A 25475-nucleotide genomic window follows, 5' to 3' on the forward strand; every position below is an offset into this window, starting at 1 on the left:
TATAGGAGCCAGAGTGTCTCAGTCTTATCACTACACAACACAGAATTCCACCGCCTCGGTCACTCAGTACACGTCACATACTGCTTCTCTGTTTCTATACAACAACACACACACACAGAGAGAGAGAGAGAGGGAATGAAAACAGAGGAAGAATATCAGTGCAGTGCTCCGGGCAGACTGGCTGGCCCTTCATGCTTCCTCTGTGTGTGTGTGTTCCAGGGAACATCCCACAAGCACACAGTTCCTCTCCTGGGACTGTAATTCTGATAAGCGCTGCCCATTACATGCGTGTGTGTGTGAGTCTGTTTGTCTAGACAACCATTTTTCAATCTCAGTCTTGGGGGACCCCTACGCACACACACACACACGCACACACGCACACGCACACACACACACACACACGCACACGCACACACACACACACGCACGGATATAAAATACACATGCAGACAGACACAAGGGGCAGATCACTAAAGAACACGGAGTACAGATCATCTTTAATATGACACATTACTCACAGTCTGTTTTGTAATACAAACACTGAATTAAGTGATAATATTTGTCACCTCATTGAATCTGATGTTACAGAAGTATATTTCTCACTCATCATATTCTTTAATAAATCATTCTAGATTTGGATCCAAACCATTAAAGACTTGCAAATGAAACGAACCAGAAAGATGAACACAATCTGAAACGAATGCCTTCCTTTGTGCAAAACATTTTTTTAATTGGATGCAAAATATTTGGAGTATTCACAATGCTTTATGACACGCTCGTGTGAGGGACCCCATCCTAAAGTGTTCTTCCTCTATCTTTGATAAACACTCAATTTATAAACTAATATTAGGAATAAGAAATTATTACATATTGCAACATTCTTCTTTGATATATTTATAATTATATTTTTTATTTGGTTTGTTAAGTATTTGTTTTCTTACTCCAATTGAATGTAATCTAGTTGATATACATTTGATGTATTACATTTTTTTTTAGCTTAATTCTAACTTCTGTTAACATTTTTAATTCCGATTTATTTATACATATTTACTTTTCTACCAGTTATTCTCTGGCAGAGAACCACTTTATCTGCTTTATGACCCTTTTTAATTTCCAAGATGACACGGACCGAATCGAGTGCAGGATTATGGGTAATGCGAATCTTTACCAATTACACACGATTTGTGAATACTTATATATCCCTTTTTCATGCGTGAGCTGGTGGTTTATAAACGGTTCACACATTAATGGCTAAAAATCCATTTCACTAAAGAGATCTTTACTAGCAGAAGTGATGACGATCTCTTTCCTGAGCGATCATAAACACGACGAATGTCATCTGTGATATCTGAAACACTGAACATGCAATTATTCTGCGGACGAACGCCACACGCCCCCCGTTTGACCCGTGATTTAAAGAGAGCGCGGGGAGTTGTGGGTAAGGATGAGCAGGTATTATGACATTTACACCGCTCTTAAATCATGAATATCAGTGACAGATAAGAGAGCGTGTGTGTGCGTGATGTTCTGTTCTTCACATGTCATCACGCCGGTGTCTTGTAAAAGCGTGATGAACGGCCCTGCAGGAGTCATTTGTGATAATGAAGATCACGCTTGACCTACAGTCATGATGGCATGCGTGTTCTTCCGCTCTCTCTCGCTCATGATTCTCGTTCTCTCTCAACAGCTTTATTCAACCAGGTACAGTCAAAAAGTTAAAAAAACAACAAACACCAAATGCAAACAAGCAAGCAAACAGAAACATTGCCTTCTCACCAGACCAGATGAACAATTTTCTTTGTAAAGATTCAAATGACGCGAACGATGTACTTCAGCTCAGTGAATCTTATTGGCTGATGCGTCCTGGGATTTTCCCAAATAATGCCAAATACAGTTTCACAGCTGTTGGATGTGAATGTTCTCTGTTCAACGGTCTTTGACAGGTGTGGCCGAAAGCTCATTTCAGTCTACATGTGTTGTTACCATGTCAACAGCTGATGTTTGTGCACACAGATGACTGTTATCACGTGTGTGTGTGAATCTGGTGAATTATTAACACCGTGTGTCTTTTAATTACGCTTTTGTCTATGAGGAAGTAAAATGTCAACATTCTAAATTGAGTAAAATGTGTGTATATGCGAGTGTGTACCTTCAGACGGTCTTTGGGCAAGGCCACAGCACCTTTCTTGATGACCTCTTGAACTCTCTCTACTGACAGATCACTTCCTGCCTGCTCCAGACGCTGACTGAAGAACCCAATCACCTGCGAGACACACACTCACGTCATCACCACGGCAACATCACAGCATCACATACTGCATACTTCCCAAATGAGTACAATGATAGTACATTATTCCAAAGAAACTGTTGTGCGAGTTTAGATGCTCCCTTAGATGGTAGCAGCCTATGTAGACGGATCGCTGTATCACACAGACAACGTCTCACCGTGTCGAGGTTCTGCATGATGTCCTGGAAGGAGGGGTGAGATCGGAACTGTTCGAAGAGCTCGCGTTTATAAAGCAGAGCGTACAGAAGGTTGGGGTTGTGATGGAGCGAGTTACTGAGGCAGGAGTTTATGATCTCCAGCATCATTCTGATCACCTCCTCGATGACGTTCAGATCTTGAGCCTGAGGAACATACAGAGAACATTCAGTGAACATACCGCAGAGGTTCCTGATCTTCAAACCGAGTCAAACATGCAGCCATGCTTAATCATGCACATTTATCAAATAAAAATCAATGCAAATATATCAAATAAAATAATGCAAACGTAAAAATGTATGTGATTCAAATACAAAAAACTAAAATGATGCAAATACATAAGAAAAGGAATTCAAATACATAAAATAAAAATACAAATATATAGAATAAATGAAAAAATTGAAAAGAAGTAATTCAACTATATAAAATAATGCAAACATATAAAACAAAATCTTTTGCACATCATTGGTCAGATAAAGAAACATTACACTCATAAACCATCTTTTTAAATATGTTTGTCGCTGTCCATCCCAAACCTCGGATGTCCAAAAAAAAACATGATATATGTAGATACAAGGTTTCTGCAGGTCTGTGATGACTTAAAGGAGTCGTATTAATGAAGTTATCCCAGATGAAACCCTCATCTATGAGTCCCGTGGCTCGCACCTTCCCCTGCTACCAGACGGAGGAAATTCCTTCCCTCCGTTCCCATGACGACCCCCTACACGTGGGAAAGATGTGCATACGCAGCAGTCGGGAATATTAACGGGGTGGGAGACTGTCGCCACTGTTATTAACCCAATTAAAGCGAATCCTTATGAAACTAGTACACTAATAACAAAAGTGCAGTCGGAGGAGGATTACAGCAGACTTGTCTAGACCGGCGGATTTTAACTCTTGACCCAAAAATGAGAGAAGACCGAAGAAGAGGTCACAGTTGTCTGTCTGTGAGGTCTAATAATGAGCTGATGACTCTTTATGGCTTTTTGATGGTATTGACATCAGAGGCAAACTCCCGTCACCATGGTTACAAGGCCATAGGCTCACAGACAGAGGTCAGAGGTGAAAGGTCGAGACTCTGTGTTCACACATACAGTGACAGCAGGCTGGTAATCCTCAACATGGAGTCAAACTAAATAGATTCAGTTAGATTGCCTGTGGTTATTTGTACTCGTGGAACAAAACAAGACTCCCTTTACATTACTTTAGATAAAAATCTATGTTTTATTATAACACAGAACATATAACTGCGCTAAAATCCACATGAATATTCTAGATGTTTAGTAAAACAAAACTTTTTTTTCTGTGTCTGACGTCATTAAAGGCTGATATTTACTTGTGCGTCTAGCCTCTACGCCGTAGGCTACATGTCGGTTTTCATTTCTACTTCTGTGTCGTTGTCCGCGTCGCTGGCAATGACCACTAGGCGTCAGTTATTGGCCTGGGGAGAAGTAACGGAATGTGCAATCTCTGGGGGGTTTCTATCTTACTATTTAGATGTTTTGAAAATGCGCATAACAACGCCTAAATGGAAACAGACACGCAAAGATAATCTCAGAATTATCAAAGAAATTGAAGGGGATTGTATCTTGAATTTGCCTAAACTTAAATGCACGTTAAGGTGATGGAAACAGTTTATTGTCATAATGAAGATGTTGTGAAATTTATGCATGTAACGAAATAAAACACAGCCCTTAACATTTGTGTAGAATCCTTAAGTTTAACATTAAACATAAATACACCTGCGGGTGCAGGCGGCCAACATTAATCACCCGTTAACCACATTTCATCAGTTCTTCTGCGTCTCTTCGCAGCATTTGTCCTAAAACACAAATATATCCCTCTAAAGTGTCCATCACGACAAGTTCCATTCAGTATATAATGCAAAATATGCGACTCGAATACATATATGAAGAGTATTTGACATTGAACAGATGAAATAAACCAAAGGGAAAAAACTGTGACTATATGCTGCTGAGTTTGGTTCAGTTTGTGAGGCGCAGTGCTCCAAAAGCAGGCCAAGTTAAAGGAAAGGAGACGACAGAGTAAGTTTTCTTTATTTCGCAAAAGCACAATGTTCAGTTTTTAACGCAAGAGTGTGTACACGACTAAAAACTAGCTAACTTTGCAGTATCTCATGACGTACTCATGGCCATATCGGTTTGAGCATTGATGCCGTTATTTTGCGCCGGTGCCTTATGCGCGCACACACGATATTCCATCATCGCAGCAACCTGACAGCCTGTTCATTATCAAAATTAAATAGTTATTGCCATTATAAGTATTATACAAGGTTTTTCACAATAGCACAAATGTCTTCCATTAGCGCTAGAGGAGCGGGACCCGTATCCGGCACAAATTAAGACCTGGACATGAGGAGGAGTAATTGATAAAACGTTATGATGAACCATTCCTTTAACATAACAACCCGTTTATCTGTTATTATTAAATGAAGGAAAACCCATGATGATAACAGTCACGGCAGACAAAAACACTGTGAGTGTGTGTTTGTCTTATGAGATATGACACAAGAAAAGCTTGTGAAATCGAATGTAGTCTAAACTCTTGCTTGATAAGTACGGTTAAGGAAATCCTTCCCATGAAGCTCTTCTGAGTAACGGCGGTGTGGAAACTGTTTGGGAGACTTCACATTTGCACAAGAGGATCACATTAGTCTTTCCCTTAAGACACCAAATCCAGACCTCACATCCATGCGTTCCCACAGTTCTGAGGCTTTCAAACCATTTTCTCATCAGATACAACATTCACTTGAAACTGGTTATATTATGAAACAAACTTCAGATAACACAACTGCAAATCCAGTGGCGTTATTTCCACAGTCTATAAAAAAGATTAGAAAATAAATACATTCTAATGGTTAACTGGCGCTATAGTGTAACATGTTCTTGTAAGGAATTAAGTATGATTTAAGGAATGTCCAGTGTATGAAATTTAGCGGCATCTAGGGCCGAGGTTGCGAACTGCAACTAAAGGCTCACTCCACCCCTCCCTTTCTCAGGACACAGGACTAATATGTCGTCACATTATCGCATCTTTGCTGAAGGAGATCACGTATTTACGAAACGCTCTGTAAAGCAGTTTGTCCGTTTATGGCTAATGTAGAAACACATTGAGAATTCCATGCAGGGAGACCCACGGTTTATGCAGACGAGGGATGTACGATAAATCCCAATTTCCATTCGAATAACTGAACGCTTCATTATGCAAGGTCTTGATGCACCTCTGAAGATTAGATTGCATTTCTGTCTATACGTCTCCAAAAAAACGACACACTGGACCTTTAAAATACGTTCTCAAACAAGGATCGACACTCATAAACAAACAGAGATGTGGTGGGTTTATCTGTGAGCTATTTGTTGTTCCTGTAGCTCAACCGGTAGTAATGTAGTCAGCTCAATGCAAACATGCCCATCTTCCTTTTGAGCAGTGCTCCAATTTGATGGAAAGGTAGGAGTGAAGATATTTAAATGGACAGAGAGAGAGACAGATGGATAGTAAAAGAGGAAAAGATGTGAATAGAGCAGGAGACACAAAGGACGTGTGCGAGGCCTAATGAGGACAGCAGACAGCAGTCTGAGCCACCCAGACACAGCGCAGACATCTGCAAGACACCGGCCTGAGGCTGTTTGTGAACACACGCACGCACATACACACCGAGTGTCTCCAACACATCAAGGTTACACTATGAACTGAAGACAAATACACATTTGTCATTTACATCCCTTTTGTCCTACACACCCCTCCCCCTGGTGGTGGTACAGCAGGTTGGGAGACGTCTTCTGGGGTCAAACCCGCTGACCCGAAGGCCCCTCTCAACAGCCCTCCCCCTTACCTCCCTATGGGTATACTGCTTTACGGTTCATTAATACGTGACTCTAATGAGTCTGTTCAATTTGAAGGAGACATTCAGGCGTATCGCAGCGTTATATTACAAATGTGAAGTTGTCTTGTGCACTCGTGTTTAAAAACAGACCAAGCTGAAACATCACAAGATGGAGGGATATCAAAAGGCGATCTGATCGATGATTGTGATTCATGTGACTGAATGTCATTTTCTTCTTATGAAGGACCAATCATGCGTTCACACATCCCAGCAGGGACACGAAACACTTACATAATCAGGCAGGACCGTCCCGTCATCTGCTCCCAGAGGCCCACGCAAGGACTGGGTCGCCTGCTCCAAAACCTTATTGTGCTTCTTCGACAGCAGTGCAAATAAACTAAAACAAAAAGAGAGAGAGATGATGATGAAGCTTTCTTAAAATCGTGGTGATCACAGAATCTTCCTTTTCTCCTGTTCCAAAACTTAATGAAGCTGCCTAGCAAGGGAACATTTAATACATCGTGTCATTGTGCCTTCCCACAAATCATATATACAGATAAAACAAACCTACAATGCTTTGCGATAAAAAATGCAAACCAATGGCCAATGAAGCATTGTTATTATAGTTTAGATTAGAGCTCATTTAAATTTTACGCAAATCTTTGTTAAAAGTTTTATCAAATGACGAAAGTTCTTTGTAAAAAATGTTGAGTTGCTAAATAAGATTAATTCATTTATATTTTTTGTTTATTTTGATCATTTCAGTGCTTTGATCTTATTTCAGTTTATTTTTGAGTTCAAGTTTTTCTAATAATTTCAAGGTTATTATTTTATAGAATTTCAATGAACGTAAATATTTCAAAATGTCAATTTTTGTAAACTAAAATAACCTTGAAGTGAATGAAATGTTGGTTACACGTGTACTTATTATAATGATCTACTTAGTGTTTGTATGCGTTCCATATCTGAAAGAGCTCTTTTATAATGAAGTTTACTCAATATTTAATCTGGGTCAGAGCTCTCAAACCACCAGCCTCAACTCTCTCTGAGAACTTCATAAAGAAACCTTATGTTTTAAAGACAGCATTAAAACACCAACAACAAAAAAACCATTTCCTCCTGTAGTGTGTTTGTGTACGTTTAAGGAACATCACGTCTAAGAGTATTTTCTCGTGGCAATGCATTCTGGGTAGATCTCAGCAGGTCATCATGAATGATACTCGACAGACATTCACCCACATGAACACATTTCAGCCTGTAGGAATGTGTGATAATAGTCGGATTGACATGAGCCAATCACATTCTGTATGTTAAAGGCAGTATTAAACATGAATCACAGGTTACGATGACCTTCATATCCTCCCCGTCTGCTCCTGTGTGTGTGTGTGTGTGATGCCATGCTGAACAGATGAGGGGTGATTGAGAACAGCAGGCATGATGGGAAGGATTAATGCGTCTCATGCTGATGACCTCATCAATCACTTAAAGACAGCGCATGCCTCGAGCTCAGTCATTCGACACACGCACACACGCCTAAACTACCTGAACCCAACGAAACTGATTTTATTCTCACTGCAAGATGCTGGAGTGTCACGGTCGGTTGCCAGGGTGTTGCCATGTGGTTGTGTTTACAGTGTTGGGTTTTATAGCAAACAACAGCACTGAAAAACAAAGACCCCTGCGATGAGAGACTCTGGTGATGATTTCGAAATCATGTATGAGATTACAATCTTTTGAGAGATGGCTGAAATATCTGTGGCAGCCCGGACAACAGCAGTGAGCATGTGCGGCATTCAGATGAAAGGACATGTCACAGTGACCTCTTGAGAGAACCAGAGAACATTAAAGGCCGTTGGCACACACACACACACACATAACTAGCTGTCCGTCTAGTCTGGGTGTTGATCTGTCTGATAAACACACACTGTCTGGTACACTCTGTCTGTCTGGATAAGTCTACTGTCAACTGAAGTGCTGCATTTGTTGACTTGATTTGAAGTCTCTTTTGTGTCTGTCTGGAGCAGGTGGTGTATTCTCTGTGCTAATGGGACGCGGACGGCACTTTCTTGACTCTTAAATCAAGCCGAGCTAAAAATACTTTTGTATGTCTTTAGCCAGAGCTCCTTCAATGCATTTCAAACCGCAAAGACAAACACACACACACACACACTTGCATACATTAGTAACAGCGTGTGACGTTTGGGTGGAATCCTGCGATACTATTGTTCAGGGCTTACTGAGACCAAGCCATACAGGACACACGCACACTTCAGCTCGATACAGTCCCCCAGTGTTCGTATAGGTTTCAGAACGTTTTTTCCAACATAAAAATGCATTACGTAACAACTATTCTTCGTCCCTTATTGTGTAATTCTGACGGAAAAGCACGCCCACGGCAAGGCGAAAGAAATAGCCTGTCCACGCGTTAACTGTCGAGCGAGAGGAAGACACGCTTACCATCAAGATTGGTTGCGCCGTGGGCCTGCAGCTCATTAGTCTTGCGATAGTGAGAGAAGTTAAGGTGTGTTTGTTTGTTCACGGCATTTCAGTGATGGATGTTATACAAACGGTGGATATAACGCTGGCAGATTGGTTGAAACTGATAGATGGAGCGATCCTAGCGCTAAAAGATGCCGGACATGAACCGAACTAAGTCATTTAGCAAACGATTTTATCCAAAGCAATTTATATATTGAGGAACAATAGAAGCAATTATTACGTTTTTTCATCACTATACCAAAAAATCCTGATCCTGAAAATGGAAAATATTTATATAATGTTTTTTTTAAATCTAGATTGAAATGTGACACGGACATGTTTAATGAAAATACACAAATACATTTAGAAAATACAGAATGTTTAGGGGTAAATCTTGAATGTCTAATGGAGATGAGAGTTTATACTCATACTGGGAGCTCAAAGAATCTTCGAAATGACCAGTATCTTCCAGATACAAATCGGAGTAACCTAGAACATTGAGAATTCTGTGAGAATCTGTGGAGATTTCCATGGGCAAGTGTTTGACTCCTTTATGGGAATTTCAAATAAAAAGTCAAACGTATTATAGTTTACGAGAAAACATCGCTATAAAAATCCTTGTTAACAAAACGACCCATCAATCACATTTAAAGTGCTTCAATTGACAGTTTTAATATCAAAGCGATCAATATCACCTTCAAATAACAATCAGACCCCAGCTCACACAATTCATCTAAACCAGTCCACTGAGATCCATTCACACATCCACAGCAGTTATAAATCCAGATCTTCACACTGCATTTGGCTAACTCAAGAGACTTGCTTTTCAGGACGATACGACATGTGCAGACAGTGTTTAGACTACCTGACAACCAAATTGTGTTTTCTGCTTCTTAGCTTGGCTGTTTTATTATCTCGTGGATTAACGTTAAGCCCTAAATGTCAAAAGAAAAAAAAAAAGAGTTGTCAATATTTTCCCCTCTAAGAAAACACATTCTGACGTCTGTCCATCGGTGTATGTGAGTGTGTCTTGTTCTGTGGGTTTAGTCTTTTATGTGTCATGGCCATTACACATCGAACAAGAAATACAACCACAACTGATCTGTGTGGTCTTCCTCCAACTCATCTAATGCACTCTAAATACTTCCTGTCTGCACAGGAAGCAGAATCCTCCAGGCAGCCTGGAGCTATTAGATTCTGTACTGCATCTGTACAGACACAGATGCTTCAAAGACAAGCACACAGTGTTCTTGTTCATTTCTGAAGCAGCTGGGTGCTATCTACACCCACCACAGGAAACAAATAAACATTACACTGACAAAAACACTATCCTTTAAACCAGTCTCAATAGGGGAAGACTGTAAAACGTGTAATATTGACAACACGATAGTTTTATGAAAAACAGATGAGGGCTGCACGATATTAAAGAAATGTGTGAAATGCTATAACTACCTAAATAATGCTGTATGCAATATGACATCAATTTTAATGATGTAATTATACTTTTATTACCATGAATAAGTGTCCTAAACAGGTAACAGAACTAAGTTGTATTCAACAGATTTGGTCTGAAAACTGTTCGGCCATCTGAAATAATCCCTGATTGAGATAAGTACCAGAACTCCACCCTTAAAACCTCATGGAACGACATCATTATTTAATTTACCCACCATAAACACTGACCTTTGCTTACTTGCACATAACCAAAACCCATCGCCTGGCACGCAGAGCAAACCGCCAGCTCACCACAGCCCTACAAAACAGCTTTAACAGGAACTTGAGCGGTGCCACTATAATGTACAATTAGCGCTTGGCCCAAGTTCCCCCATCATTAGCATGGTTGCTAGGGCCATTCATGCAAGCGATGTGTGTTGCTACCGCTGGTGAGCATTGCCCATGCCAATACTGCAGCGCTTCGCCAAGAAGCAGGAAAAAATAACTTCAAATGAGCAAGAAAATGAAACGGCGACATGAAGGCGCAAGAACAAATAAAACCGATGCTGACACACGGTACATTTTTCAGTTGGCAAAGATTTGTCTTCCTAATGAGGAAAACTAACTAAATGGTGTGATTAGGCATGGGCCGGTTACCGAGGTTTAAAAAAAGAGCCACGGTTTCAAAACCACTAACACTAACCGTTTCATTAACCGTTTCTAAGGTATGAGCTGTGTTTACACAATTCATTCATTCACTTATCGAATCGTGTAATGCAATATGTGATGCTCACTTTTATTAGACTCTGCGATCAAATGAAATGAGAATTTCATTTTCAACCCGTCTTAAAAGTAGAGGAATAATCTTTGACAATTTTAATTTAGCTTAAAATTCATATCCATCATGCTCAGAAAGTGTCTGTAATCGTTGCTGTTTATTATTTGCTACGTTCCCTACGAGGTGATGAGAAATATGTGCCAGCAGATCATACGATCGGTAACACGCGTGTACATTCACGCGGAAATAAAATAGTACATAAATGCATGAAACATTTGCGCCAAAACACATTCAAGTATTTTTCATACGGTTTACAACGTGGCAGAGAACTCAGTTTTTGTGTTACTTACGACCCATACAAATTCTAGACCAATCGGGTCGCTCGTGGGGCTTGAAAACATCCTGTACTTCAGTGTTAGTGTGATTCAGAGCATCTGAGGTGATCAGCGTGTTTTTCTACCAAAATCAACAAACATTTAATTCCCTTCAACTATCGGGAGCGTGAAACACGATCTGTTTGTGTTCGACTGTTTGTGTTAGAAACAGTCACATTGTGTTGTGTTCCGCAACAGTTGCCCACCTTTCTGATCTCAAACAGATCCAGTTTCTGGACCCATGCAAATAAGCCCATCTGTGATATTGGCCCACGGCCCGACTACACTCGTACTCCACACGGACACAAAATGACTCACCTCATAACAACTTCAACACGCACACACGCTTCTGAGGGATGTGTGAAAATGACTGGTCGTTGGGTTGTCTTCAAAGTTTTGAGACGTGACGTGAAAGACTAAAACTAGTTTCTTGCTAGTTGATCTTGAGAACTCAAACTCTTACCTTATAATTCTCTGAGCGGCGTACTGGTGGAGGTTGCGAAACTGAGACGACATGTTGGCTAGAGCGGCCAGGCAGTTTGTGTGGAGATATTTATCCTGAAGGAGAGAAATCAATAAAACATGCATAAGTAATTACATCTATTCCTGCTCTCCAGGCAAAACCCAATCAACTAAACCATTATTTGAACATAAAAACATTTACAATTCATTGGACGCCCTGGACGGAATCAGTTTGGGGATAAAATATAAACCTTTAGCGATCTTGTAAAACTGGGTCTTGTTGTTGTGAGTCTGTTTCCTCTTAATGTTTTTCATCTATGACATAATGAATCATGCATGAGCCGACAGACGCTGGAGAAATCTTTGCTCATAAAACCACAAACTGGAAAGTCTACATCTACGTGACCGCGGTTTGTTGTCGCTGGACGTGTCTGATTCTCACCCTGGTTCGTGTCATGTTGAACTGGATGGTTCGGATCACAACCAGAATCAACAGACTTCCCAGAGAGATCTCTGTTAGAACCCGCTCAGTGTACCACGAGATGTTCTTCAGCGTCTAAAACCCAGAGAGAGAGAGAGAGAGAGAGAGATATAACATTGTTGTTGTACAGAGATTGGTGGAAGATGTTTGATGTTGAGCTACTGCAACATACCGGTGCTGACAGAGCTGCATTCATATTTTTGCATAGAGGTCTCTGTCAGTACACGATCTGTTCCACCTGCACGATCCGTTCTGAGCATGCACGTCATGGTTTTCCTACACTATTTGTACCACGCACGCAGTCGATGAAACTTGACGGCAGGCGGCACAACTGGCTGCATATTTTGTGTTTTGTAGGCTAACGTTACACAGTTTAACCGTTCACGGCGAGTCTGTTTATAAAGGTTCCTTACGTTACCATTACGATGTGTTTATGTGGTTGCCAATCCAAAATAATAGAGTTGTTACATGAACAGATGATTTTGGTTACATGTGGAATAAAATATTTGTATCAACAGCAAATCTTCAGTTTCCTCCAAACTCCATTTTGCGATTCATTGCTGTATCATGTCTATTTACCTGTCAGTGTTTCGATCTGAGGTCAGAAGTATTGTGTTTTTTTTTTTAATTAAAATCTGATAATACTAGTTAACTTTAAATGTATTCTTTTATTAGTATGGGTCTATATAGGCTAATATATCTATCCATTTAATCTAAATTAATAAAATAATCCCTTCAATGGCGTTTACAGAAGCCAATAAGGAACATAACAGGTATGTCTAACTAGACTATAATTTACATGAAGAAAGAACTACAAACTACAAAGTCACAGGAAACATTACAGTATTTCAAACTGACTTGACAGAACGCATAGTGAAATGATACGAGGTGGACAGCAGCGAAGTAAATTGAGTATTGCATTTTATTTAAAAAGTAAAAAATATAAACGAAGTAAAACAAAGCTGCGCAAGTGTGGAACAGATCGTGCAGTGTCGTAAATCTCCGCAAAACTAAATCCTCATTTGCGTATGAGCGTTTTCTACAACAACGGATCGTGTACTGACAGTCTCAATATAATTATTTCCGTAAATTGTGAAAATAAAGTTACATCACTACACCAAATATACGTAGGATGAGTCCCGAATGGCAGATTTGATGATTTCATCAGTTTTTATGGGATGCATGCCTATAACCGAATGCGTTTTTTGAAAGCTGTCAAGACTTTATATAATAAAATATTATAATAGGATGGAACCTTAATTTCCATTTCTAATTATAAAGTTAATGAATAGTCTGATGAACACATCAAACAGGCTACATACAACGGATCATATTCAATTATTCGACCAGAACCTAATTACTCGTTAATATTCATGAGCTAAGCCTTCTGTTCCCACCACGAAATTACCCTATTCTGCACAAACAGCTCTTAAATATTCACAATAGAAATATACACATTATTAATGCTAAAATAAAGAGCCAACGAGAGGTGGGATGAGTGACATCGGGGTGACCTCACCACTTCATGTATTGAGCGGTTGAAGGTGTCGTCCTCTGTGAGGATGAGGAGGATGATGAGGGCCATGTACACGTGATGAGAGTTTCTCTCCTCTACATGATACAAGATCTCCAGAATGGGCAACACCTTCACACACAAGAGAGAGAGAGAACTGAGTCTGTGTGTGTTTTTTTTGTGTGTGTGTGTTTGTTGTGTGATTGTGTGTGTGGCGCTCTCACCAGGTTCTCCATGTCTGTGCGTGACAGTATGTATGTCCTCATGTTGCTGTTCTGATGCAGTAGTGTGTACAGCAGTAACGTCACCTGATCTGATTTCTGCTGTTCGCACAGAGCCGTGTACAGACTGTTAAAGTTGATCTGAAACGAGTGAGGCTGCGGAGACGGGAAAGACGAGGAATCTAAAACACAAACACACACCATCAGTGCTGCACACTTTAAAAAGATCTGTTAATTCATTGCCTGGTAAACTATTTACCTATAACAGGATAACAAATCATACTTTCTTATTGTTTTCAAACTGAGGCTGTCAAACGATTAATCGCGATTAATCGCATCCAGAATAAAAGTTTAAGTGTTTGCATATTATATGACTGTGTACTGTGCATATCACATACACAAATTTAGGAAATATTTAGATGTCACCAATAATTTAAATTATCCATAAATGTTTTTATATTTGATATAATATGCATGCATGTATGTGTTGGTTTATAAATGCAAAATGACAGACATATATTATGTAAACACAAACTTTTATTCTGGATGCGATTAATCACGATTAATCCTTTAACAGCCCTATTTTCAATATATGTCATCAGATTAATTTACTGAAGATATATTTTACTTGTGTGATCCGGCTAATTCTGTTAATATTTCTGGTTTCAGGTAATGACGATCCCAAAATGAAAGTATCAGGACAGAGGTGTGAAGACTACCTTGTGTGTTTTTGAAGCAGGTAATGGCCTGGTGGTAGGGGTTCGGACAGTCCGGTCCATCCGTCAGATTGGCCAGAATCAGCAGCAATAACAGACTCTGATTGGACAGCGGAAGAGGGTTCTGCTCTTGCTCCGCCCCTGGCCTGCTGCCAACCCCGCCCAATGTGAACACGCTCCATAACCCGCCTGTAAAACACACACGCAAACTGTTTAATCGGAGTCACAGACTAAATCTGAACGTTTCTAGTACAAGATCAGAGGAAAAGTACAGTGATGAAGAATACGTGAGCATTGAAACGTGACTGTCCTGCACATGTGTCTTTAGAGCAGAGGAGGTGATGCAGAAGATCATTCACACAGCTTTACGAAGAGCACAGAAGCGGAAATGGTAATGACTCAAAAAAGGACAATCTTTCGCTTCAGAGATTCTGGACAGAGAAGCACAAACCTCGCTCTATTCTTGTGTTTCTATAGTGCTGCATGTGACATCACAGCCTCTAATTTGCTCACTTATGTGAAAATAAAGATGTCTTACGGCAATTCGCTGAGCCAAGCGGAAGAAAACACAAACACACATGGCTTGAACGTGCCGTTCCCCGTGATGCCAATTTTCTAACTTTAGTTATCGTGTAATGTTGCTGTTAGAGCATAAATGATATCTGCAAACTGATAAAGCTCAAAGTTCAATGTCAAGCCAGATATTTGACATTCTTAGCAATTGTTACTGTTTATTGCAAGCGTTTGGTGAGAAGAGAGATCGCGGTGAACAATAGACTCGAAATATGCTCAATATAAAGCGCTTATTGAAACTAGAAAGGTGAATATCCATTGTTAAACACCCAAAAAACACAATCACAGCTTTGAAAAAAGCCAAAGAATGATACCTTTAATGTTACACAACACCTCTGTCGTATGACGAGTGTCTGTGTGTATAACATGTTCACATATTTAATGCACGCAAAAGCGCCACCTTCAGGCCGCCGCTGTTTTCAGTATAGTCAACGTCAAGAAAGGTCGTTGTGTTCATTTTCCGCACACACAACCAATGCACAATGGCAGGGAAGAGTAATTGATTTGAAACCACTAATCGCTCAAGCATCCTATAGGGTGGGATGGAGAATAAGAGCGAGATGGAATTGAGACGAAAACGAGACGCCTGTCTCCGCTCCTAATCACTTGTGGCTGGACATCACGGCCCCATCGAGTCAACAAACATCCAGCACAATGACGACAACAACAACATTTGCAGAAAAAGAAACAAAACAAAAGCACCCGCCAGACGCACTTCCTGTGGCTCTCTGCTGAGGTCTGTTTCCAGAAGCTACTGCTGATATTGTTAAGAGAGTCGTAACGTTAAAGGTCATTGAGCTGTTTTATTGGCTGTCGTGTAATGTTCAGAAGGAAATGAGGCCATGTTGAAACCGGAGTCTTGCTTGAAACCAGGTCATGACAGACGCCATGACGACTCTAGGCGACCCACGACAGAGAGCGCAGACGCCTTCTAGGATCTACACGTCGGAAGAAAGCTAATAAAGGTTTCTCGCTTACACATGAGTAACATTACAAAACAAAAGACGGGAGTCCAGTGTAATACAGTGATTCATCCTGATGCTGTTGCTTCGGTTCATGACTTTATCCAACAAGGCAGCAGATGAAGGTGGGTGGGCACTTGAGAATATTTCACATTGCGTTATGAAGTAGTTTAAAGGACAACGGAAGTCAACTGAAACTCAACTTCCCAACGGGACTCAAGTGAATATTTGATGTTGGTTGAGTGAAAAGGAACTGCTGTGACAGAGACGTGACCCCACACGGCAGTGAGATACACTCTGCATTTCCTTTTATTTATGCACGGCCATCTGTCAGACTCGACACAGGAGTGTATACATCAACCCGTGTGTGACAGACCAACATATCTGTACTGTCAGAATCACTCTCATTCTGAGGGCTGACACTGGCCTCTAGAGAGACAGCGAGAGGGAATGTGTGTGTGGGGGTCATAACGTATATATCAACATAGTCTGGATTTCTTCAAAGTCACTTGTAATTTGCAGACACTGGGCTGCGGAGAGAGAGACACGCAAGTATCTCAGCACTTCCTGTCCGTACTGCATATGTCCATCATTACTTCCTGTATCTTTGGCTTCAGCAGGAAATGTGAACAGTGCCAATGCACAATGTAAGGATGTTGTAGGCAGTTGCTAGGGCTTTGCTAGACTGTGGCCCATTACTATGTGGTTGCTAGGGGCTCCGGTCTCTGCTTCACCTACAGATTTTTATACCCGTATTTTCATCCGAAGCAAATGTCAGACAAATCAGATCAGGAAAAAACGCCGCTCCACAACAAGCCACATGATGACGTAACTCACATTAGTGATTAATCTTGGTGTTTTCATTGTTTTGTAATGTTCCTGGCTGGAGCAAAGTTTATTTATTCAGAAAATCTTCAAAAGAAATGTTTTAACTAGCGCTGTTAAAGGATTAATGGCGATTAATCGCATCCAGAATAAAAGTGTGTTTTTACATAATATATGTATGTGTACTGTGCATATTTATTTTATTTATAAACATAACAACATACAAACACATGTATACATATTTAGAATAAATATGATATGCATTTATCTATATTTACCACGAATTAGAATGATATATATACGTTTATAAATAGTTTAACATATGCATGCATGTATGTGTGTTCTTATGAATCCAAAATTAACATGCACAGTACACAGACAAATATTATGTAAACACAAACTTTTATTCCCGATGCGATTAATCGTTTGACAGCCCTAGTTTTAACATCATTAAAAACCTTTTTAAAGTTCCTCACGGGGCAGAAGTACAACGGTCCAACAGAATATGTTACACCTTGCTCTTTTCTGTACTCTCAGGGGATTGTGGGTAATATTATCTTGAAATGCAAACCTGGACAATCCACCAGCAATAGCATAGCAACCGACTATCCCGCTAACAGCGGTGTAATAATCAGACAGATGGGTGAAGAATACAAATATTACTGAAACAAGAACATCAGGATACACAACTACAATGTAGAGCAGAGTACGAACACTACATGACAGATATCAACAATCTAGAGAATGTTTTATAAGTAGATTTAACACAATGACCTCATGACAGTTATGGTGTAAAACTCTCTCTCTCTCTCTCTAGGGAGGACGGGGAGACGACACTAATCTTGAACGCAGACAGCATTATGAGACTAATGCAACACACAAACAACAGCAGGATTCTGCTAGTAAAGGAACATTTCACCTATTTGTACACATTCATAATTATTATTCAAACACTGACGATTTAAGGAAAATGCTATTAAGAGGAGTCACGAGTTGAGTTAGATCAGACCACGGTACTAATACTACAATACTATAAAATGTCCTGGGAATGTTCTACATGTAGCGTCTTTTTCATCTCGCTTGTTTTGGGCAGACAATCACACACATCACTTATATTCCCATATATCACATCGACGATCACTGATGAGATCTCTTTAATATCTCAGATATGTCTCCTAACCATCAATGAGATTAAACGGAGAGCAAATGATCATTTCTGATCACTGCAATGTCTTAAAACAAGTTTGGATTTGCCAAATCTCAAATCAATCAAGTCAATATTTTGATTTCAGGTTTTCTGAATGTTTAAGACGGAGTTCATTTGAATACGGTCCTTAAGGCTTCCAAACAAGTGTAATTTCAGAATGACGACTCGAGCGTCTAATCCTGCGTCAATCTTTCCATCCCACAGCATCGGAAACAGGATCAGTTCCAGAATTCCAGCTGGGGGTGATGGGAATGACACACAGGCACTGGTGTCTCTATTTAGCCGACAATGAGGACGCGCCGTCTGGGTTCCACACACACACACATTCAGACGCAATCCTGACACTGAATCACAGCTGTTAACAAACACATTTGGGGTGACAGTCAATGACACATTTACTTCTGGATGCTGCATCACACTTCTGACCGACTGCATGTCTCATAGCGAAAGATAAACATAGATTCTCACATTCTAGTTTCACTTTTATTCAGTTTGAGTAAGTTTACATTTAACCGAAAGAAAAACTATTAACTGTTCATCAGTGCCAAGCTGAAGAAATGTCAACAAACTTACAAATATCATAATATGCAGCCGCAGAAAACTAATATTTTCAGTTTTTCAGTATGTGTTTATGTAAAATTCAAGGGGCAATGTTCCGGTCTCTCTCGTGAAACCAACACGGAGGTGACTAAAACTGCAATTCATCGACTGGCCACTAGAGGCTGGCTCATTGAGCCCCATGTTAAAAGGGCCGAATTTACAGCACAAAAAACATTTTTGTTTACAGCCTGGTACAAAAAGATGTTGGTCTATATAGGTCATTCTGCCCTTCATGACAACTGTGAGGGGAGTGAATTTTGTATAACTCCTCCGTCGTTTAGATTATATTAAGCCTTAAAATTCTGCAAATAAGATGCTTGGCCACTTGAGTGACAAGTGGTTTCAGCAAATAGGCCCCGCAGCTCTGACCGCGTCCTGCCTCTTTGCCCATTTTGGATTATCCGGGAGTGATCCGAAGATGGCGACAGCCGGCTCCGCCTACTTTACGCATCGTTTTAAAATCCTGATTTAATGAACATTTGGAATGGTCTCTTCATTTTTCCCACAGCTGCATATTAGAGAAATTTGCAAGTAGTTTTCATTTTTGTGCAAGGATCCAAAAAAACAGCTACCATAAGTTAAAATGTAAATAAAACAAGACTTCCACACGTGTTACACATCACCAGAAGTCTAGGGTATAACCACCATTCAGTTTAGCGAGATTAAACACGTGTGTAAGCAGGAAAGAACACACATACTGTATTTCTAGAGGTCAAAGGTCTGCGCAGGTCTTGTTCCTGTAAACATCATGTTAGACGAATGTGTTTGAACTGCGTCTCAACCAGTTTTTGTTTCGTTCTGACATCCCTGTAAATCACCAGTGTGTGTGTGTGTGTGCGTGCGTGTGTGTGCACTGACTGGCAACTCCAGAAGCGAGTCCGTACAGAAGTCCTCCTCCGTCAGAGTCCTGCGTCTGGAACACGTGTGCAGCAGGTGGATATTTCTCATGTCTGATGAAGTTATACAGCAGCGTCTTCACCAGACGACTCGTCAGAGACAGACTGCAGACAGACAGAAAGAAGTAATGACTAAATAGAATGCAGTTCACACCCTGAACGATCTCTTCTGAATATACAGCTCATTAAAAATGCTGCGTCGAGCGTGTAGCCCGGGCAGGCTAAAGACACGTGAGGTTTCAGGAGGCGACGGTAAGGACCTCAGACATGCAGACTCAGCTGCAGTGAAGATCTAATAAACTTTACAGGCGCTGGCGATGCAAATGAGCCCTCCGGGTGAACTCTTGCGCTCGGCACCAGACACGAGCATCTGCCGAATTAATGAAGTCCCTCATTTGCATATGAAATGGCTGCAAGTGACAGTTGTCCTTCTGTTAATGCTGGTCAGGGGGCCACAACATCACGCTGGGACCAACAACACTGTGACGGCCAACAACTCGACACAACTTCAATTGGCTCGCCATCATAAAGTTGAAAAGTTCAGCATACATCACTGGAATTCTCAAGCAACTCATTTCACTCCGTATAAGTTTATTCAAATGTGAAGGATCTCTATCTACACGTTTGCATTTAGTTCTAACTTTCATTTCAATCTTTACATACATTATGCTTTATAACGGACACGTTACAAGTAAGGGATAATGTAAAACCAGCTGGTTGTGGAAAAATAAACCCTGACAGGGATATCATGAGTCGTCGGTTATCGGCCTTAAGGGCTTTATTTTGAGATAACAACCGGCCAGATGTACATTATCCCACTTATTACACAGCTACTTGAATTAACGCACACAAAATGTTGATTCGAAATATTTTATAAGCTCCTGCTCTGTTTTAGCGGTTGTTCTCCAAAACATTTTTTTTGCATTGACAGTTTACCGTATTTCAGTTGAAGTCTCAGCTGAATGATGCATAACTTTAGCACTCACGTGACCCTTAACCCTTTAACGGTCACTGTTCCCTATATGGAACACCTGAGTTTGCTTCAATATTGTGCATGGAATTTCTAGTCGAATCATTATTTTTTTCAAATAATTTATTCAGGAAGAGTAATTGTTTCTTTTTTTACGAAGAGCGTGCTTAGATTTGTTAATGTCCTTTCACTTGTCACCGTTCCGTATACGGAACACCCACGTTTGCTTCCATATTTTTGTGATAATTCTGATCTAATTATGACAAACTATATATCGTCGGAAAGGTCTGAGACTCTACAATACATACTTTATTATATAAACAAATCATAAAGTGTGTAGGAAATGAAATTGACGCATAAAGGACGAGAGTGTGTATTAAAAATAAATACATTCCGCGGAACACCTACATTTACATCAATACTGTGCATGTAAATACTTATCTTATCATTACAAACTTTATATTGTTGGAAAAGCAAAATAAACTAGATTACACATTTGATCAGTGTTTAGAAGAACAATCTATTTAGGAAGATAAATTGATACATAAATGATAATTGATTCATAAATTAGTGTGCATCAAAAACATATTATTATTATATTCATACAAATTTATGATTTTTATGTTGTTTCTGTGCTTTTGTAGTTTTCAATTGTGTCTGGTATGTGGAAGAGTAAAAAAAGCATCTCAATGTCCTTTGTGGTCAAATATTAGTTCAAGTGTTAAAACCAATGGAAGTCTATGGGCCCCCTAAAGGATTTAGGTGGTATGGCGGCTAAAAAACTTTACAGACCCCTCAAAATTTTATGTATTATGACCAAACTTGATACAACACTTGTTGACCCTTGGGACTTTGACCTTCGAAAAAAAAATCTGATTTGTAATATTTTTATTGTCTTTTTTATTATCTTTTATAACCTAAACTTTTTATCTATTTATTTTTTGGTGTGATTCTTTTTTTAGGACTAATCTTCTAATTGTCTTCTTTCAAACGAGACCAACCGTAGGTCTTTATTCCAAAGATTTCATGAGTTACATCCATTTTAGTTCCAACAGTGCGTTTTCATGTGTATGCTCAAAAAGGGCCCTGACGTGGAACAGGTTAAAACACATATACACGGTTTCTCACCATCGTCCTTTGGTCAGGTAGCCGAAAATAAGCCCCTCCCTCAGAATCTCCTTGTGGAAGAGCTGATAAGACAAGAGAATCAGGAGTGTGGTCACGGCCTCGAACAAGATGTTGTAAGTGATGTCCCTAAAAAGATATAACAAGGTCTGGTATTAATGTACACACTATGCCATTAGATGCGGATGGTTGCTTTGTGCAATAAACGTTTACTATGGAAGAACGTTAATTGACGCTAATATTTTTACTTTATTGGAGAGATAACAGAAAATTCTATGAGGAGAGAGCGAAGCGGCACTTGGGAAAGCATCACGGCCAGGCTGTCGGTGCAGAATGAGTTATTATTATAGGTTTTTTTAATTATAAAATATATTCATAAATGTAAACCAGTGCAACATTTTCATAGAAAGGTTACGAAGCAAGAAATTCCCCAAAATAAATAAATGTATTACCAATGAAAAACACACAAAAATCTACACTCATTAATAAGTCAACAATATAACAGTTTAATACAGTACAATGAACTCACCGACCCTCTCCTCAAACACACACTTACACAACAGCAATCTCTCTCTCTCTATTGTCTCTCATTTCCTTCCTTCAGATCTCTCACTTCTCTTCCACCGCTGTGATGTCACCTGGCACAAATCCCTTTTACTTTCACACACAATAACATCCAGTGTTTCCTGTAGGATTCTGTGGCGGTGCGGCAGGGGACCAAATGTTGTCAATGTGAATTCTTTGCTACTCCGCACACCATATGAAAAACTCTAATAACCTATGCACGTATGTTTCGAACGAAATTTTGTCATTATTTACAAGGGGCAGGAGCAAAAATCGATTCACATAAAATCGATTCAATCAGCAAGCGATTCAAATCAAAAAAATGATACGCTACTAAATATAATGTGACGTCTTTGGGACAAAATCGACTGCAAGAGTGCCCACCTCACTCACAACCACAGCGGAGCACACAGGAGCCGTACAGAAAGAGAGAAACACAAATATATATCCAGGCCTTTAGGACTAGATAAACGAAATATTTATTTTTAGAATGGACTTTCTCTGCATCTGCTCAGTGCAGCGAGTGGCAGCGCATTTTATTTACCAAACCGCAGCTGACTTGTCAGTAAGTGCAAAAGAGCGTTTTCCAAAACCTGTCACTCTTAAGACTTCAGATGCATGACAGTTCTTGGAGAAGAAGACAAAGTGCCAACACTAGACTGACTCTGAGCGCAAACGTGATGCGAAGACATGTTAAATGTGCTCATTGGTACATCAAGAATCGATTCTGAATTGAATCGTGAGGGACCAAACGATTCCAACCCCTATTATTTACACCCCCTCTTGCATTTCAAACCTGTATGACTTTCTTTCTTCTACAGAACACAAAAGATATTTTGAAGAATGTTGGTAACAGAAAACCGCTGGTCCCCGTTGACTTGCATTGGTGTCCATACAATAGAAGTCAATGGGGACCATCGTATTTAGCTTACCAACATTTTTCGAAATATCTTATTTTGTGTTCTGCAAAATGACAACAGGGTGAGTACAAACCGGACCATCCCTTTAAACACTCAAACACACAACCGATGAGAAATAACTGTTTTACGAATAGAATCTGACTAAAACCAAACAATCCAGATCTGAGTTCAGAGTAAAACACTCTTGTTTGTGCTCCTGACGCCATTTTATTTCTTGTTTTGAACGTTTTGGCAATGTAAGCTACAATTCTCAACATCTTTCAAAACAGCTCGATAAGAATCGTGCCTCCTGCTACACGAAAACATGTATAAAACCTCTTAATGTGACCCGCGACTGACTTCTCTCGGTCGGCACGTAGCAAGGAAACAAGACAAACGGACAGACGAGGAACAACAACAGCAGTCTGAACTCGGTTGTGAGCCGAAAACAATAACACACAGCCTTTATTTTCAAAACCACCTTCGGTCATGATTACGTGAGCTTTCTCACTTTCATCCCTTCCTGATTTATTCCTCAATACCTTCTTTATGTGTATATCGGACTGTGTGTTACTCACCAAAATGTTATTTCAAGTTCAAGATGACTAATGGATGAACATCATCATCATATCAGAATTTATCTGGGTTTAATATGATGCTTATGCTAGACAGAGCGAAACACAAGGACATTACGAACGCATAACAAACAGATTTATATTCATCGTGTGAGAGCGATCTGTTCTTCAAACACATCTCGGCGCATACAGATCAACCCTAATCATGTCAAATTGCGTGTGCTCTCGTCAGAGAGCCGTGTGTGTCTGATCTGTCGCTCAATAAATCATATCTTCTTGCATGAAGGTGTGTGAATGACAGCGGCTCCCACAAAAGTCTGATCGTATAAAACTTCCATATGTAACAGGATGCTTATTGACTTTGTTTAAAATCAATAAAACATTGAAAAAACTCATCTGTGTAGAGAAACTGACTTAAAAATCAATGCAATACATACATGAATGGCAATTTAATTAATCCCTTTTTGTAATATCCTGTTTAACATTAACAACATGTGCATTTAACTCAAAATATAAACATTTTGAGGGTAAATCCTAGAGAGCAATTGACGACTAATTCCTAAAAAGCTCTTCCAATATCTTGCTCAGAAATATAGATGTGTTGCTGCATCATTTCACAGATAATAACAGCTGTAACGGTTTCACAGAATAAATGAATTCATCGTTTACATTAAAAGTGATCTTTTGACAGCATGAGTTTTGCGAGTAAATATGAATCAAGAGTCGACCTTCTCGCTCTGTACGTGAAAGACCAATTACAAATCATGATAGTAAAACTCACGTCACACTGAGACATACTTTATCACCTAGTATTTGCAAGACAGAGAGATCTCTAACAAAACAAACACTCTGCCGTCTCTCTCACACACACAACGCACATGTCTGGGACTTACAGAAGAGGCACTTCAACGATGAGATGCACCAAATTACAAACCAACTCCCCCAGAAGATCCTCACAAATGGAGTCTGAAAATACAAAGACAGAGTGCGTGTGTGTTAAATATATACGCAACTTGGACATTATTGCACAGTTTTAAAGTCCAAATCTACAATAGAAGGAAGTCATTTGAATCTTAAAGAAATGATTCTTGCCATTCTTTTAAATGAATTTGTCGACCAAATATACGAGCACAATGGCTATAAGTTAGAATTGGTCATAATGTGCGTATAATGTGACAATGTCCACTTATGTTGACCCAAAAAACATGCAAAGATCTACACCCTTTTCTTTTTTATTCAGTTAAAACGCGTGTGTGTGTGTGTATGTGGCCTTGTTTTTATATCCCGGTTAGGACTTAACATTTACGAATTTGGCAGATGCTTTTATCCAAAGCGACTTACATTGCATGCATTGTATCTGATTATGTGTGATCGCTGTGGCATTGCTAGCGCTGTGCTCGAACCACTGCGCTAGAGGAAAGCCGAATGCTTTGACCTGAATGCACACCGACTCATGGAGACCCGTGTCGTCGGGGGACCAAAATTTAGGTCCTCAC

The 25475-nt window shown here is 39.9% G+C and overlaps 1 protein-coding gene across 1 annotated transcript in view; it reads right to left on the reverse strand.

Moving 5' to 3' along the window:
- The window catches only part of dym (dymeclin), a 40398-nt gene that overhangs the window by 4630 nt on the left and 10293 nt on the right, over positions 1-25475 (reverse strand). Inside the window, exons 6-16 of the mRNA XM_079486993.1 lie at positions 24873-24945; positions 21945-22070; positions 19809-19951; positions 14787-14972; positions 14071-14249; positions 13853-13978; positions 12295-12408; positions 11854-11948; positions 6618-6723; positions 2446-2628; positions 2150-2263 (exon numbers count right to left, since the gene is read on the reverse strand). Coding sequence (XP_079343119.1) covers positions 2150-2263; positions 2446-2628; positions 6618-6723; positions 11854-11948; positions 12295-12408; positions 13853-13978; positions 14071-14249; positions 14787-14972; positions 19809-19951; positions 21945-22070; positions 24873-24945 — 1445 coding nt within the window. The remainder of the gene's footprint in view (positions 1-2149; positions 2264-2445; positions 2629-6617; positions 6724-11853; positions 11949-12294; positions 12409-13852; positions 13979-14070; positions 14250-14786; positions 14973-19808; positions 19952-21944; positions 22071-24872; positions 24946-25475) is intronic.

The sequence above is a fragment of the Barbatula barbatula genome (assembly GCF_947034865.1).
Source record: "Barbatula barbatula genome assembly, chromosome: 22".
In the NCBI taxonomy this organism is placed as follows: domain Eukaryota; kingdom Metazoa; phylum Chordata; class Actinopteri; order Cypriniformes; family Nemacheilidae; genus Barbatula; species Barbatula barbatula.